The 13664-nt window shown below is 35.6% G+C and overlaps 1 protein-coding gene across 2 annotated transcripts in view; it reads right to left on the bottom strand.

Annotated features, from left to right (window-relative positions):
• Taf1 (TATA-box binding protein associated factor 1) overlaps positions 1–13664 on the bottom strand; it is a 57407-nt gene that overhangs the window by 25532 nt on the left and 18211 nt on the right. For both annotated transcript variants that reach the window (XM_089638391.1, XM_089638392.1), the window contains exons 13-22: positions 13462–13582; positions 12149–12306; positions 9587–9782; positions 8303–8569; positions 5834–5967; positions 5552–5720; positions 4286–4409; positions 3298–3497; positions 2655–2751; positions 2388–2527 (exon numbers count right to left, since the gene is read on the bottom strand). In XM_089638391.1, coding sequence (XP_089494517.1) covers positions 2388–2527; positions 2655–2751; positions 3298–3497; positions 4286–4409; positions 5552–5720; positions 5834–5967; positions 8303–8569; positions 9587–9782; positions 12149–12306; positions 13462–13582 — 1606 coding nt within the window. The remainder of the gene's footprint in view (positions 1–2387; positions 2528–2654; positions 2752–3297; positions 3498–4285; positions 4410–5551; positions 5721–5833; positions 5968–8302; positions 8570–9586; positions 9783–12148; positions 12307–13461; positions 13583–13664) is intronic.

Here is a 13664-nt window from a genome sequence, read left to right as displayed (position 1 = left end):
TGAAAAATTAAAATTTCGAAAAACCCTCCCAGCGTTACCTGGGAAAAACTATTATCTAACGAATGAACTTTAATTTTTTGATTTCAGATGACCCAGCACCGAGTTATGAGGGGCACCGCCATTCTACTTTTTTTTGAGACACGTCCGAATAATTGCTGCCATTGCCGTATTTTTTAATATTTCTCCGTGAAAATTTTATACAACATTCTTAAAATGTCATACTTTACTGTATTATTAGATTTAATAAAGAGATTTTAATTGTGTTGTCACAAAAAAATCACAAAAAATGCCTTTTTTCGTACGAATTAACCCTAGCCCCCCCCTTAAGGCAACTTAAAGTACAAGTTAACTAAGGCAGGTGTGTAGGAGTTATAAGTAGAGATGGCAAAATTTCGTTTTAACTAAAAACGCGAAAAAATATTTATGGTTCGAAAATAGGGCATTTATAAGTTTTCTTTGCGTTTCAAGGCATTTGAAAGTGTTTCCAGTGATTTCTATTTCGCGAATTAATGCGAAAAACGTGATTTTGGCCGTATTTCAGCTAAATTATTCTATTTAGCGAAATAGGCGCGAATTTCCCGAAAATACCGGGTATTGACTGACAGGCGTACGAGAATGAAGGAGCCCACTATTGAAACGTGCGCAATGCTATCATTCAATCAGTAAAGTGCCATTTCCATTGTTTTTTGTATTTACCTGTATTTCAAAAATGCCTACTTTATTTCATTTTTTGAAGCCTGTCCTACCTCTTTTTACAATTTTGTTACTATTTTATGTGTAAATATTTAATATTTTTAATTTATACTGTACGCTGAATTTAAACGCTTTCCGAGAATATAGCGTATTTCAGAAGTCAAAGAACCATACAAATTGGAGAAGCTGATACAGTAATATTTAGTCCAGTACAACTAAAGAAGAATTGAGAAAAATACATAAGGAAGGTAGTTTCATGTGAATGTGCAGTAGGGTGTATCGATTTTTAACTTTTTTTTTGTTTTCAAATTCCAAGTTGAGAAAAAGTTGCTACTAGGTACCACAACTTACCACAAAAAGTTTTGGATTTTTAAAAAAATGTTTAGGTCTCCCGCACAAGGCCTAAAGTTTTAATTTTTTTCAAAAAATATCAATTTTTTTTTAATTTAAAAAAAATAAAATCGTAACTTTTGTGTTTATTCCAATTTAAAAAACAGTAATATTAGGGCATAAAAATAAATAAGAAACGATTTTTTTTTATAAAAAATGGATTTTAGGTCTCCTGCACAAGCCTTAAAGTTTGTTAATTTTGATGAAATTTTGTAATTTTGTGTACATATATGAACGATGTTTTTTTTAAAGTTTAAACCACCGGAATTAATTTTAATTTTCTTACAGAAGGCATAAAATGAGTTCAGAACACAAAAGTTACGATTTAATTTTTTTTTAAATTAAATTTTTTTAAATATTTTTTGAAAAAAATTAAAACTTTAAGCCTTGTGCGGGAGACCTAAACATTTTTTTAAAAATCCAAAACTTTTTGTGGTAAGTTGTGGTACCTAGTAGCAACTTTTTCTCAACTTGGAAATTGAAAACAAAAAAAAAGTTAAAAATCGATACACCCTAACGTGCAGGGAAAAGTATTATGCCTACTTTATTTCATTTTTGGAAGCCTTTCCTACGATTTTTTATAATTTTGTTACTATTTTATGTGTAAATATTTAACATTTTTGTACTGTAGGCTAAAATTGCTTTTTGAAATTACACAAATTGTGCGAAATAAATGACGCCTATTGATGTTAATCGCAATCTGCATTTGTTGTGTTTGTGTTCGACCCGTACTTAGAGTTTCCTTCCTTATTAATTTAATATTAAAATTAATTATTTATAATCTTTCACATGGAAATACTTGCAAATGAAGGTTAAACATATATTTTACCAAAAATACTTAAAATATGCGCTAAAAACATTCAGGAAATACATTTTTTTCTATTTTGCTACAAAACGCTAAATTATGCCTCAAAATGCTATAAAACGCTAAATTTCCAATTGTTAATGGGAAAAAATCTGAAAATTAATGCTAAATTTTGCCATCTCTAGTTATAAGTCAACTGTAGAGAAACGTAATTCTCCATGTATGGTAAAGCGTTGGATAAGGCTCTTCGTTCGCAGGGATACTAGACAATCAAGTATCTTGGCGACTACCGCCACACATCTGCGCGGGGATTCGCACACAAGCACACGTTGTTAACATTTTGTAAATTCGTTGGCAACGACAGACTACCGCGACTAGTCGAGTGCGATTGTTCCGATCCACGTTGTCGAGAGTTAAAACATGGTGTGGGAGGAGTGGGCCTAAAAATACAGTTATAACAATAACAGGATGAGTGGTAAAATGAGGTTAAGTTGGATACCTTCAGCTTCAGGTCAGGCTTCAGTTTGGCTCTCCTCCTCTTGGGCGAGGCGTCCTCTTGTTTGATGCGGTGTGGCGGCATTATCCCCCCACTGCCACCCTCCCCGCCACTGCTCATACCCAGCATGCTGTTGCTGCCACCTGGTGACAATTACACATTATAGCTCATTAACCCTTGTGTACCAGCTAAACATTAGTCTGCCGGCTGACATTATTTTGCTGAATATGTATGACTCCTTTAGAGAGTTCAATGTGTTGTGTGTGTCACCTGGAAGGCTGGAGGACAGGCCCTGGAAGGCGGGAGTGGTGGTGTTGCCTGCAAGCCTCTCTCGCTCCTGATTCCTCTTGATTCTACGCAGTTGTTCCTGAAAACATTGTTACATTTATTAGAATGCATATGTTTCTTTGGCAGTAGGTTTATGTTTATAAGTGCGACATCTTGCATTAGAGAGATGGTGTGAAAGAGGGATAACAATACAGATAGTTAAAAAATAACAATTTTTTAATGTTTTTTTTTTTTAAATAAAGGATTTTCTTAAATTAAATAAAATTTAGTTTTTTTAATATTTTTTTATATTGTACACAACAGAGGTTAACATAAAAATTACCAAGAAATAATTAACTGTCTAACTAACAATCACGCTGTGGATGGACTGCCAAATGACTCAGTCTGGGCGCATACTCCTAGCTAAATATGTACATACATATTTAAGAATGTGCAATGTTGTCCAGTTTCTCTTCATCATGGTCATCCAAGATAATACATTGTGTTAATTACCAATATCACAGTAAAATCTTAGTCATCATTCATTATCCATCATTCAAAAGGTAAAGACATCACAATAAGATAACATGAAAGCAACATAAAGACATTACAATAAGATAACATAGAGTATAGGAAACATCCCAACCTGAATCCTTCTCTTCTCTCTTTTCATCTCCTCCTTCTGGGCATCGTCCAGTGTGGCAAACTGTCGGATGAATGCATCGTCCTTGGTGGAGCGTATCTTTGTATAGGCCTCGATGACGGGGTTCTTGCGCACAATCTCCACGCGCGTGTACTCCTTGCCCGAGGCGTTGCGGAACGTGCGCACTATGCGCAGGACTCGACCTGATGGGAAGCCACAGAATGAGGAGAATAAAAGTCATTTGTAAGTTTAGACACTGACAGTCAAATGATGTGCTTATTATTATCATACCATTGATAAGGAGACGGTCTGCACAGCTCCCGTTACTAACATTATAGGCCCTTTGTGTTACCTCCTCTGATTACCTTATAACCCAATTACTTAAAACTATTTAACCCGTGACGTTTCAATCTTAGGTGTCTCTTCAAGCTCTGCACTTTTTTATTTATCGCAAGACAACTGTTGTGATAGAACGATTTGAGATTTTCATGACCAAAAGTATTAAGGTGGTTATTATGCCGTGTTGCGCTTCCTTCTTATTTAGCCATTGTTTCGGACAGCATTATAGTGTCCATCATCAGGGCAGATGACGAGGGCATCTGATGAATACTTTAACCTTGTCCAAAACGTTGGCTAAAGGAGGAGGAAGCGCAACACAGCGTAATAATCTGCTCTGTGATCCTCGTACAAAGGGTTGTCACTGGGTATTTGGCTGTGTCCTGATTCCACAACGTTTCTTCTAAGATGTCTGAGCCTTTTCTTCCCATCAAGGTGGGACTTTGGCACCATAGGTGAATTTACATTTCCTATGCCATGGCTATTGGTTCATTCCATTCCCTACCCCCTCACAAATGCATGCGTACTTTGAGGTGGCCGTGTTTTCTTGTCAGTTCTACTTCTATCAGAGTTTCTATTCATATTGAGTAGTTGCCTAGATCGTTTGGGGTTTGAACCATTTGTGGTTAGGCCCTTTGAAAGCAAGTAAAGTTACCATGAGAGGATGAAGATGGCTGGTCGGGATCCTTGTTGAGGTTCCGGGCTTGCTTGTTATCAGACTGGCCCAGAATGAACCTTCGCAGCTCCGCTCTCTCTGCCTCCTCGCGCTCTAGTGACAGCTGCATCAGACACAGGAAGGTAATCAATGTCAGATTAATAATAGTCAGAGAGGTATCTTTGTCAAAGAGAATACAACTAATAAAATGAAAGGCACTTAACACAGAGATACCACTTGACACAAAGCAGATCAGCAGTCACAGCTGTTGATGCATAAATGGGTATTTAAAGACCCTGCATTGTGTGATTGTTGACAAGTTCAAAGCACAGGGGACATTCACTTTACAAGTTCCCCAAAAGCACAAAGATGCTGGATGACGCAACACTAGATGTTGTTGAATGGTTGAAGAACCTCAACTCCAAGAATACCATAGAATTGTAAATGACTCAAAGATCTTTCCTGTATCCCTAACTGCTGAAAATGCAAGGAAGTACCATTGATGGCTTCAAAAGAATTGGAGGGCTTATTTGTGTATATTTTTTCCTCTGCTGCACATCTCACTAGGGAATTCTGGTGTCGAGATGAGCTTATTGTAATTAGAGCATCATTAGCACACTTCCAGCGGGATGGTTTTGATATTGTAATACTCTACCCTTTACGTGGGTCCTACTTAAATGGCGGAAAAGACATTGCTGTCCGATAATTTTACATCACTCTCTTTGTAAAGGTCCCAACTATATGTACACATATATTGTATTTAAAAATGTGAACCAAGTTCAAATTCTTGTCTTTTGTGTGGAAGAATATTTGATCAGAAGAAAACTATATTTAAACCCGTAGAATGGGTAATTTCGGGTAATTTCACTTATCGCACCGAAGATGCGGAATTTTTTTTTTATAATTATTTGTACGAAAATGAAAAAAATTATTTTGTAATGTAAAAAAATACATACATTTTTCACAAATACGTACATTAATTTTTTTTCATTAAATGGCCCAACACTGATTTTAACTTCGGTTTATGGAGTCATATTACAAAAGTAGGCTTTAATTTCGGACAATAATTTTGTGGAAGGATATAAAAAATATATGTATTATTTTCAAAGACATAGCTTTTTAAAATCCATTTTCTCCAATGGGACCCTTGTTTTCCGCATGAAGTATTTATGCTGATATATTCTTACCGTCCGACAAAGAGAAATCTAAAAACTGAGGGTCCTGGCTGTCTTAAAGTAACGGATGAATAAAAAGGGGATAAAATACCTGTTCAGTAGTCTTTTTGTTGGCCAGCATGTTCTCCAAGTTCTTGCCCATCTCCTCGAGATCTGACTCCTCACTGGCGGAGCTCTCGGCTTCATCTGTGGACAGCACCTCCGTGCTGGACAGCACTCGGTTCTGCAACTCGAAGATGCGTTGGCACTCTTCCTTGTACCTGGTCACAAGTATTATATATATATCACAATTCCATATTCAGTGATAACAAGAGAAACCAGATAAGAACAGTTGATAAGTTTGCATTTATTGTGGATGGTGTGAAAAGTGTACCTCTCCTGGTGCTCGGCGATGGAGAATCTGTTTCCTCGGGAGAACTTGGTCATGCCTTCCTCGCCCGCCTTGGCTTTCTCCGTGGAGAGGGTTCTCACCACGTCAATCACCTCCCACCTGGACAGCTTCTTGATCTATAAAACACATACAACAATAGATTGAAAACAAATCCTTCAATGTACCATTTTAGAGAATGCTTGGCATCAGAAAGACATCTTCACATTCATTATTTGTTTGAGATTTAGTTGAGTGAACTGGCACGCTGTATTTAATAAGATCAATAGAGGAGTGGAAGCATTTGGCTATTCGCTCAAGAGGCAAAAAAAACTGGCAACTCAAGTCGCTATCTTGTGTATTTCAATAGCGGTTCGTACACTATGCAACTTACCAAAGACCAGTTTTCAACGGCGATGGAACCACTCTCTAGCAACTCGTCATGCTAACTGCTGACGTGTTTCAGTTACCAGTTGCATTTCACAAACTGTCAGTTTTCGAAAAATTTGCGATATGTCCGAGCAGGAAAACATTGAATTTGTTTAAGGTTGATAAATTACCTTGCATTTATGACTATAGGCTTCCTAATTATGCACGAAAGACAGAGCATTAAACATTATAATTTGTGTAAGTTTAAACACCTACTATACTTAGTTTGTAACTTTATTGCTATTATAATATTGTGATTTTTATATTGGCACATATATAACCACCGTACATATATTCAGAGATGTGCTTTATTTCAAATAAATCCATTTCAAATGGAAATGTAAAATGCAAAATGGGTATTTTCCATTTTGGATTTTAAATGCTTTTCTAAAAACCATTTTGCATTTTAAATGCTTTTCTCAATGCATTTTCCATTTTAAATGCTTTTTTGCAACATTCTTCCTACTATCTCCACTCATCTTTTTTTCATAAGCCCCAAATATCAGTCGGTCCTCAACCTCGCTATGAGAGATAATTTACATTTGTCAAGTTGCTTCCTGGCAGGAGCCCTGGCAATTGAGTGATACCATTACAAAAAATACTGATTCAAATACTGAACATGGGGCCATGACGCTGTAATATTAAATGTTAGATAGCAGTTTCTATGTTTTTACGTTGGCAACATTAGTCCCGCGCAAATTTTTTGTGGTTTCATAATCCGTAGTCGTGGTGTTTTTGGATTTACCATCATGTAATATGTTTGTTCTACATTGAGGTCCATTATTAAATGACAAAATTGTTTAAAAATTCTATAATTATTTTGATTGTTTGACCTGAGAAACCATTTTGCATTTTTAATGCATTTTGAAAATAGGTATTTTGCATTTTGCATTTGAAATGCTTTTCTAAAAACCATTTTGCATTTTCAAATGGAAAAGTTTTGACCCATTTCCATTTTGCATTTCAAATGGTTTTGGGTACCCATTTTGCACATCTCTGCATATATTACAGGGTGGGGCAGAAGTAATGACCCTCTTTTGAAGAGGTATTAAAAAAAAAAAATAAACTTAGACACTTGAAACATTTTTTATTATTTCACTGATGTTTCTTGAATTGATGTTTCTGATGTTTATGTTTCTAGTATTTATAATCCTGTTATGGTATGATTTATATGCACAACATTGTCTTCTTATGGTTATGGTTATGATATGATTTATATGCACAATATTGTTTGTATTCTTATGGTTACCAATGTATCGATAATCTTTTATTTTATATAAATTTTAGTTTTTTTTTTTCCCCTTTATTTTTGTTGTATTATTTTGTTCTATTATTTTATACAATTCTTTTATTTTATATAATTATAACTTCACATTTCTCATAAATTTAATTATTTCTTCTAATGCTGTCTTACGTAAAGTCACAAGGAGGAAATCCGTAATTGGTTTTATTTTGGCTATTTTACTTATGTACAATCTGTAAAAACGTAAACTGTTGATTTCCCAAAAATGAATAAATAAATAAATAAATAAATAAATAGATATGTACTGTACTGTATTGTATTATGATCTTTATGATCTAAAATCCCATTTTTTTCAATAAGTTTTGAATACCACTTCAGCAAGATGGCGGTCTTCAGCAGTAATACACTGTTGTAGTCTATTTCTGCACATTTCAAGGGGTATGGCGGATAACCCAAGACAGGTACAACCGATAATACTATTTTTAAGTATAAAAAGACTAAAAAAATGATCTATTAGCTCAAAGGCCAAGATGCGTTCTACTCGCAGAATTCAATTAAAGCATCTCAAATATTTGTAATTTTAGCTTTTAAGCTGTGTTTGGTGACCAGATATGATAAACAGATACTTCCCCATCTCCTTACCCTCCCTATACCCTTTACCCTCACCAAATACCTTGATTGGGGGATGCCATAGTCTCACTGGCCCTATTTAGCGGAGAGCATTTGGGACTCTTGTAAGGTATCAACACAAAAAAAACGTATCAATGCCATAAAAAAAGAGTGGTTAGTGTTTTGTTACTGACCTCCTCTTCCGGCACGCAAAACTTTCTCAGCAGTGCCTTGGCATCGTTAAGCGATAACCTTCGCAGATCAGCATCCGTCCCCGTGACGGTCCTCTTGGGCTGCTGGTCCTGCTCCTCCTTGGACTGCGTGGGCTTGTTGGGCACACGCACATAGCTGAAGCCCTCGCCGCAGCCCGTGGGGTCGGCGGGGCCCGTCAGCTGTAGCAGGCACTTGCCGCGCATGGCCTGAATGTAGGCGCGAGTCGTGTTCCAAGGAGCCACTTTTATCTGAAACAAACACACAATACAGAGTGATTATAATTACTTGAGTGATTTTCGGCATATTATGCAGAGTTTGGAAAACGTCTTGAGTGATTGCACGCCATAATATGCCATTTTTGACTCGCAGAATTCGTGCATTTACGATTTGTTTATAATTCTAAAAATATAGGATGGACGGTAAAATATAGGTGAATTCATTACCTATATAGAACTATAATCAGTTTATATGTCTCCATATGAGGGCAGGAAATTTACAACGTCAATCACTCGACTCATATTCCAGTTGTTGACACTCGAGTGGTTATAACGACTGTACACATAAACATTAAAGAACATGGTAATGAATAAACAAAATAGTGGGTTAGCCACCCAATTAATTACATTTACCCAATTATTAGGAACCACCCATAGCTACACCAATTTGGGTAGCACTGCTTATGCTCTTGAGCGATAGCTACCCAAATTTGAGTAGCATCACTAATGATCTTGAGCAATAGCTACCCAAATTTGGGTAGCATCACTAATGATCTTGAGCGATAGCTACCCAAATTTGAGTAGCATCACTAATGATCTTGAGCGATAGCTACCCGAATTAGGGTAGCTGTAAGCAGAGATGTTTTTGAATTCATTATTTTTTTTTGCTTGATTGGTTTCTTCTTATTCTGGAGCTCTCCCCTATTAGAGGTTGACTAGCATCTTCACCCGCAGCCTGTAAAAATTCTGCAGAACTGCACTTGCACCAGTTGTGGATTTCCAAACCATGAATTGCGGCATTTCCCCTAAATTAGTTACTGTGTACGTGCAGGGTGTTTGGGAGCACCTATATAAATATTTACATTTCAAAGGCTTCTTCTTTTGTGCCAATGTTTTGTGATTAGATTTCCATGCTGTACAGAAGAATAGAGAAAACAGAACAACAAACAAATTTAATTCACAGTTCATAAACTTTTTTCACACTCTTTCCATTTCAAGAACATGGTTGATTCTCCCAGTAGCAGGCTAGGTTAGGTTAGGTTGGGTTACCTCGTCATCCATCTTGAGCTGCATCTCCTCGTCGTCGTCCTCCTGCTGCGCAAACAGGAACTTCTCTCCGTAGCCGGCATCCTTGAGGCGCTGCTCGGCGGCCGCCATGCTGAAGTAGGCGCAGCACTGCTCGGGGGACACCATGGCGCGAATCTCCTCCTCGGACGGCAGGCGGAACTCTGGCTTTATCACCCACCTGAACCAAAATAACATTACACAATATACACATATTTGACTGTGCATAAAGAACTTCTGTTTTAGCTCAACCATCTTGCATTTCATCTGTACGTAAATTTATTTGTACATTCCATTGCCGGTTCAAGATGTTTAGGGCGTTTCAATAATTCAGTAAAGATTCTTTTATCAAATCTGAAATCATTGTATATTTGGACTTTCTTATTTCTTAATATTATGGTACCTACTTGCCTGAAAAATATTCAAAAAAAGAATGGATATTGAGATAATGATGTTTATTTGGAAAAACTGTATAACTCTTTGAAATTAAAAAATGTTACATAAAACATATGGTTTACAATTAACCAGGTATTTACTATTTTGAAAGCAAGGCCTACAGTTCACAAAACTACGAATTAAAAAAGACAGACTAAAGAAATGGAGGTGATACTATAAAACCAGAAATGATAATAAAAAAATCTGGCAAGTCGATTGGTCTGAAAAAAAAGTGAAACAAATTCTCAACTCATCTAGCGACGATTTAGTGAATAAACCACCCCAATTACATCAATAAACTAGCAAATAAAAATTTTACGCAATGTTAACCTTTACGTACTTGAAGGCAAAAATCAAGTATCACCCGAAAGGGGGTCACTAGGGTCCCCCATATATTGCGGAGTGATTGGGTCTCTAAATATTCCTTTTGCCCTTTCCAGTAACACTCAGATATAAGTAACTTTTTATGTATGTAAATTTTAACCGAACGTCGCCCATTTTCACCCTGCAGTCAATTAGTAATGCAAAATCAATTGTAAATCAAATGCATATTATTATTGTAGCCCTTTCCAGTAAAATACAATTTTTACGACCACTCCAAAGTGGGGGAGGGGAGAGTAATTTTGTTGATACTCAGATATTGCACATAAATCTCGTTTAGGGGATGTGTATTACCCCCCCTCGGTGCGGGAGGGTTAATAATATTGATATATATTATGTTACGTGATTTCAAAATGAAAGATACTCCCAGCATCGCCTTTAATGATATCATCTCACAAGAAATGCTGGCTTGTTCACTATTTTGAATATCAATGGTTTTTTTAAATGAATTGTTTAAAATATTGGAATGAATAATTAATAATAATAATAATAATGATTTACTGTCTTCTTTTCTTAGTAACACATAGAGATAATGATATCCTCACTGGGATCTCCCGTGCTGAGGATTTCATTTACATATTATAATTTAATTATAAGAAATTAATATTACAACAAAGTAACACAAGAATTTAATTATAAACATATATCATGTAGTGTAATTTTTTTTTTACATAATTTTAAAATAAGTAAGATAGTGTTTTTTTGTATATGTAGTTCAGTTTAGTAGATTTGGTTTTAGTCTGTGTTTGATATCAGTATATTTTCTATATCAGATCTCCCTATATTAAGTATCCAGCTTTTTATATGAGATTTAAATGTTATAATGTTGAGGTTTTTGAGTGAAAGTGGTATTTTGTTGTAGAGTTTAATACTATGATATAAGAAGCTTTTTTGCCCAAAAGTTGTATTAGTAGTTATTTGTTGGATAAGTTTTTGACCATGAGATCTAGTGTTTCTATTGTACGTGTTTGTTGTTATTTCTTGGGTTTTGTACTTATGAATGTAAATGAGTATAGTTTTAGAATATAGTTGTTTAATTGACATGATGTTAAGATTGGTGAAGATTTCGTCAGTGCTAGTTCTTACAGGAACTTTCAGTATAATTTTCATTATGGCTTTTTGAGTTTTAATTAGTGGATTTAGTATATTTTTATTTGCACTGCCCCATCTGATAATACCGTATTCTAACAGTGATTGGCAGAGAGCCATGTAAATTTTGATTGAGTCTTTTTTAATGAGCACATTCCAAATAGTTTTGAAAAAATAACTGGTTTTTTAATTTTATTATCTAAATAGCTAATATATTTGGTCCATTTTAAATTTCCATCAATTTTTAGACCCAGATACGTTATATGGTCAACGTTTTCTAATGAGGGACTATTACAATGCTCATTTAAGTGATGCGGGCTATGAATTTTCAAGTTAAGGTTTTCTTCAGAGTTTTTTGTATTTTTTATTTTGAAAGTAATGTTTTGGTTTTATTAGCATTTAATGTAAGTGAATGGTAGTCTAGCCATTTTTTAATCCAGTTTAATGTGTCTTCTGCTTTCTTAAATGTTTCTGTTCAATTATTCCCATTTATAAGGAGAACAGTATCATCCGCAAAAGTGATGATTTCTCCGTCACATTCCATGTGGCATAGGTCATTAATGTAAATTAGGAACAGAATCGGACCCAGAATACTTCCTTGAGGCACCCCGAATTGCAATTTAGTAAGTAAATACAACTGACCAGTTAGAATCGAGCCCTGTCCTCTTGAAGTCTGCGCACAGCTTCAGGCGCTTGCGGATTGAGGACTCGGAATGTGCGGGGAATGCGCGCTTGATGTCGTCCATGCGGATGCGGCGCGGCTGGTCTCGTGACTTCCAGAACAGCCTGTAGATGAACACCTGCAAACATTTTGCACACAAATTAATAACATGGAAATTGAAGGGATAAGAACTGTGAAATGAACTAATTAAGGTTAAACGCAACGCTCGTTGTATTCTACGTGTTCACAGATGGCGTTAATTAATTAATTTTGTTTAAATACGCTTTTGCAAGGTATTGCTTTACAGTATTAAGACAAATTATTTGTTTGCGCCCTCATATACGCAATATAAATATGAATAAATAGTTTTGTCCATATAAAAACTCAATTCTATCGAGAAAGGCATACAAATACAATATTGGATTGAATCATCGGTAAAATATTGTATTTGTGTGCCTTTCTCGAAAGAATTAAGTTTTTAAACGAACAAAACTATTGATTCATATTCATATTGCGTATATACGGGCGCAAACAAATGATTTGTCTTAATATTGTAAAGCAATACCTTGCAAAAGCGTATTTAAACAAAATTAATTAATTAACGCCATCTGTGAACACGTAGAATACAACGAGCGTTGCGTTTAACCTTAAACCGTAAAAACAATATTAACATTTTTAAAATTCTGGATTTAATGATAACTAGCTGACGTGTTCCCAGCGTTGCTCGGGGACTTATAAATGGTTTGGGGTAAAGTTTTGAGGTTGTGAGGCCTTTCTAAGATATACAATTCTGTAGTACATTATTTTGACGTATCTCATGAGGTTAAGCCAGCGTTAGCAATGTAAGCGCCCGAAAATATTATTTTACGACTTGATTACAAAACATCGACATTTCTCAACTTTCTATAAATATAATGTGCATGTATAATATATATAAACCTTCTGGAAGAAATTCTCTAAATGATAATGAAAACCCTATCAAAATCCGTTGCGTAGTTTCGAAGGGTTCCATGAGAACTCAAGATGACAATTCAACACAACTTTAAAAGGTGATATAAAGTCATTAAAAGTGATGAAACAAAAACTAGGTTAAATAGTTGTAAATGTAACCCAATTAACCTAGTTTTTGTTTCATCACTTTTCATAACTTTATAACACTTTTTATAGGTGTGTTGAATAAAATTGTCATTTTGATGAGTTATCCAGTCACCGTTTGGAAGAACTAAACGCACAAACAGACAGACGCGGATAGCGACTTTGTTTTATACTATTTAGAAATGGTTGGTCAGTTTACCTGAAGAAAGTCTCTGACGAAGTTATTGGCCCTCTTGGAATTGGGGCCTGGCACCTCGTAAAGGGGGCACTCCTGTCCCGCCATGAACACAGCGTCCACCTCTCTGATGAAGTACTGCTGTCTGGAGAGGTAAAGGCAAAGGAAATAAAAATTAGCAATTAAACATATTAATTTCGGTTTTCAGTGCGTGGGTGCACCCGTTA

Source organism: Hesperophylax consimilis, chromosome 12 (assembly GCF_061612785.1).
Source record: "Hesperophylax consimilis isolate HC1 chromosome 12, BYU_Hcon_1.0, whole genome shotgun sequence".
Taxonomy (NCBI): Eukaryota; Metazoa; Arthropoda; class Insecta; order Trichoptera; family Limnephilidae; genus Hesperophylax; species Hesperophylax consimilis.
This window is presented reverse-complemented; position numbering and strand designations above follow the sequence as displayed.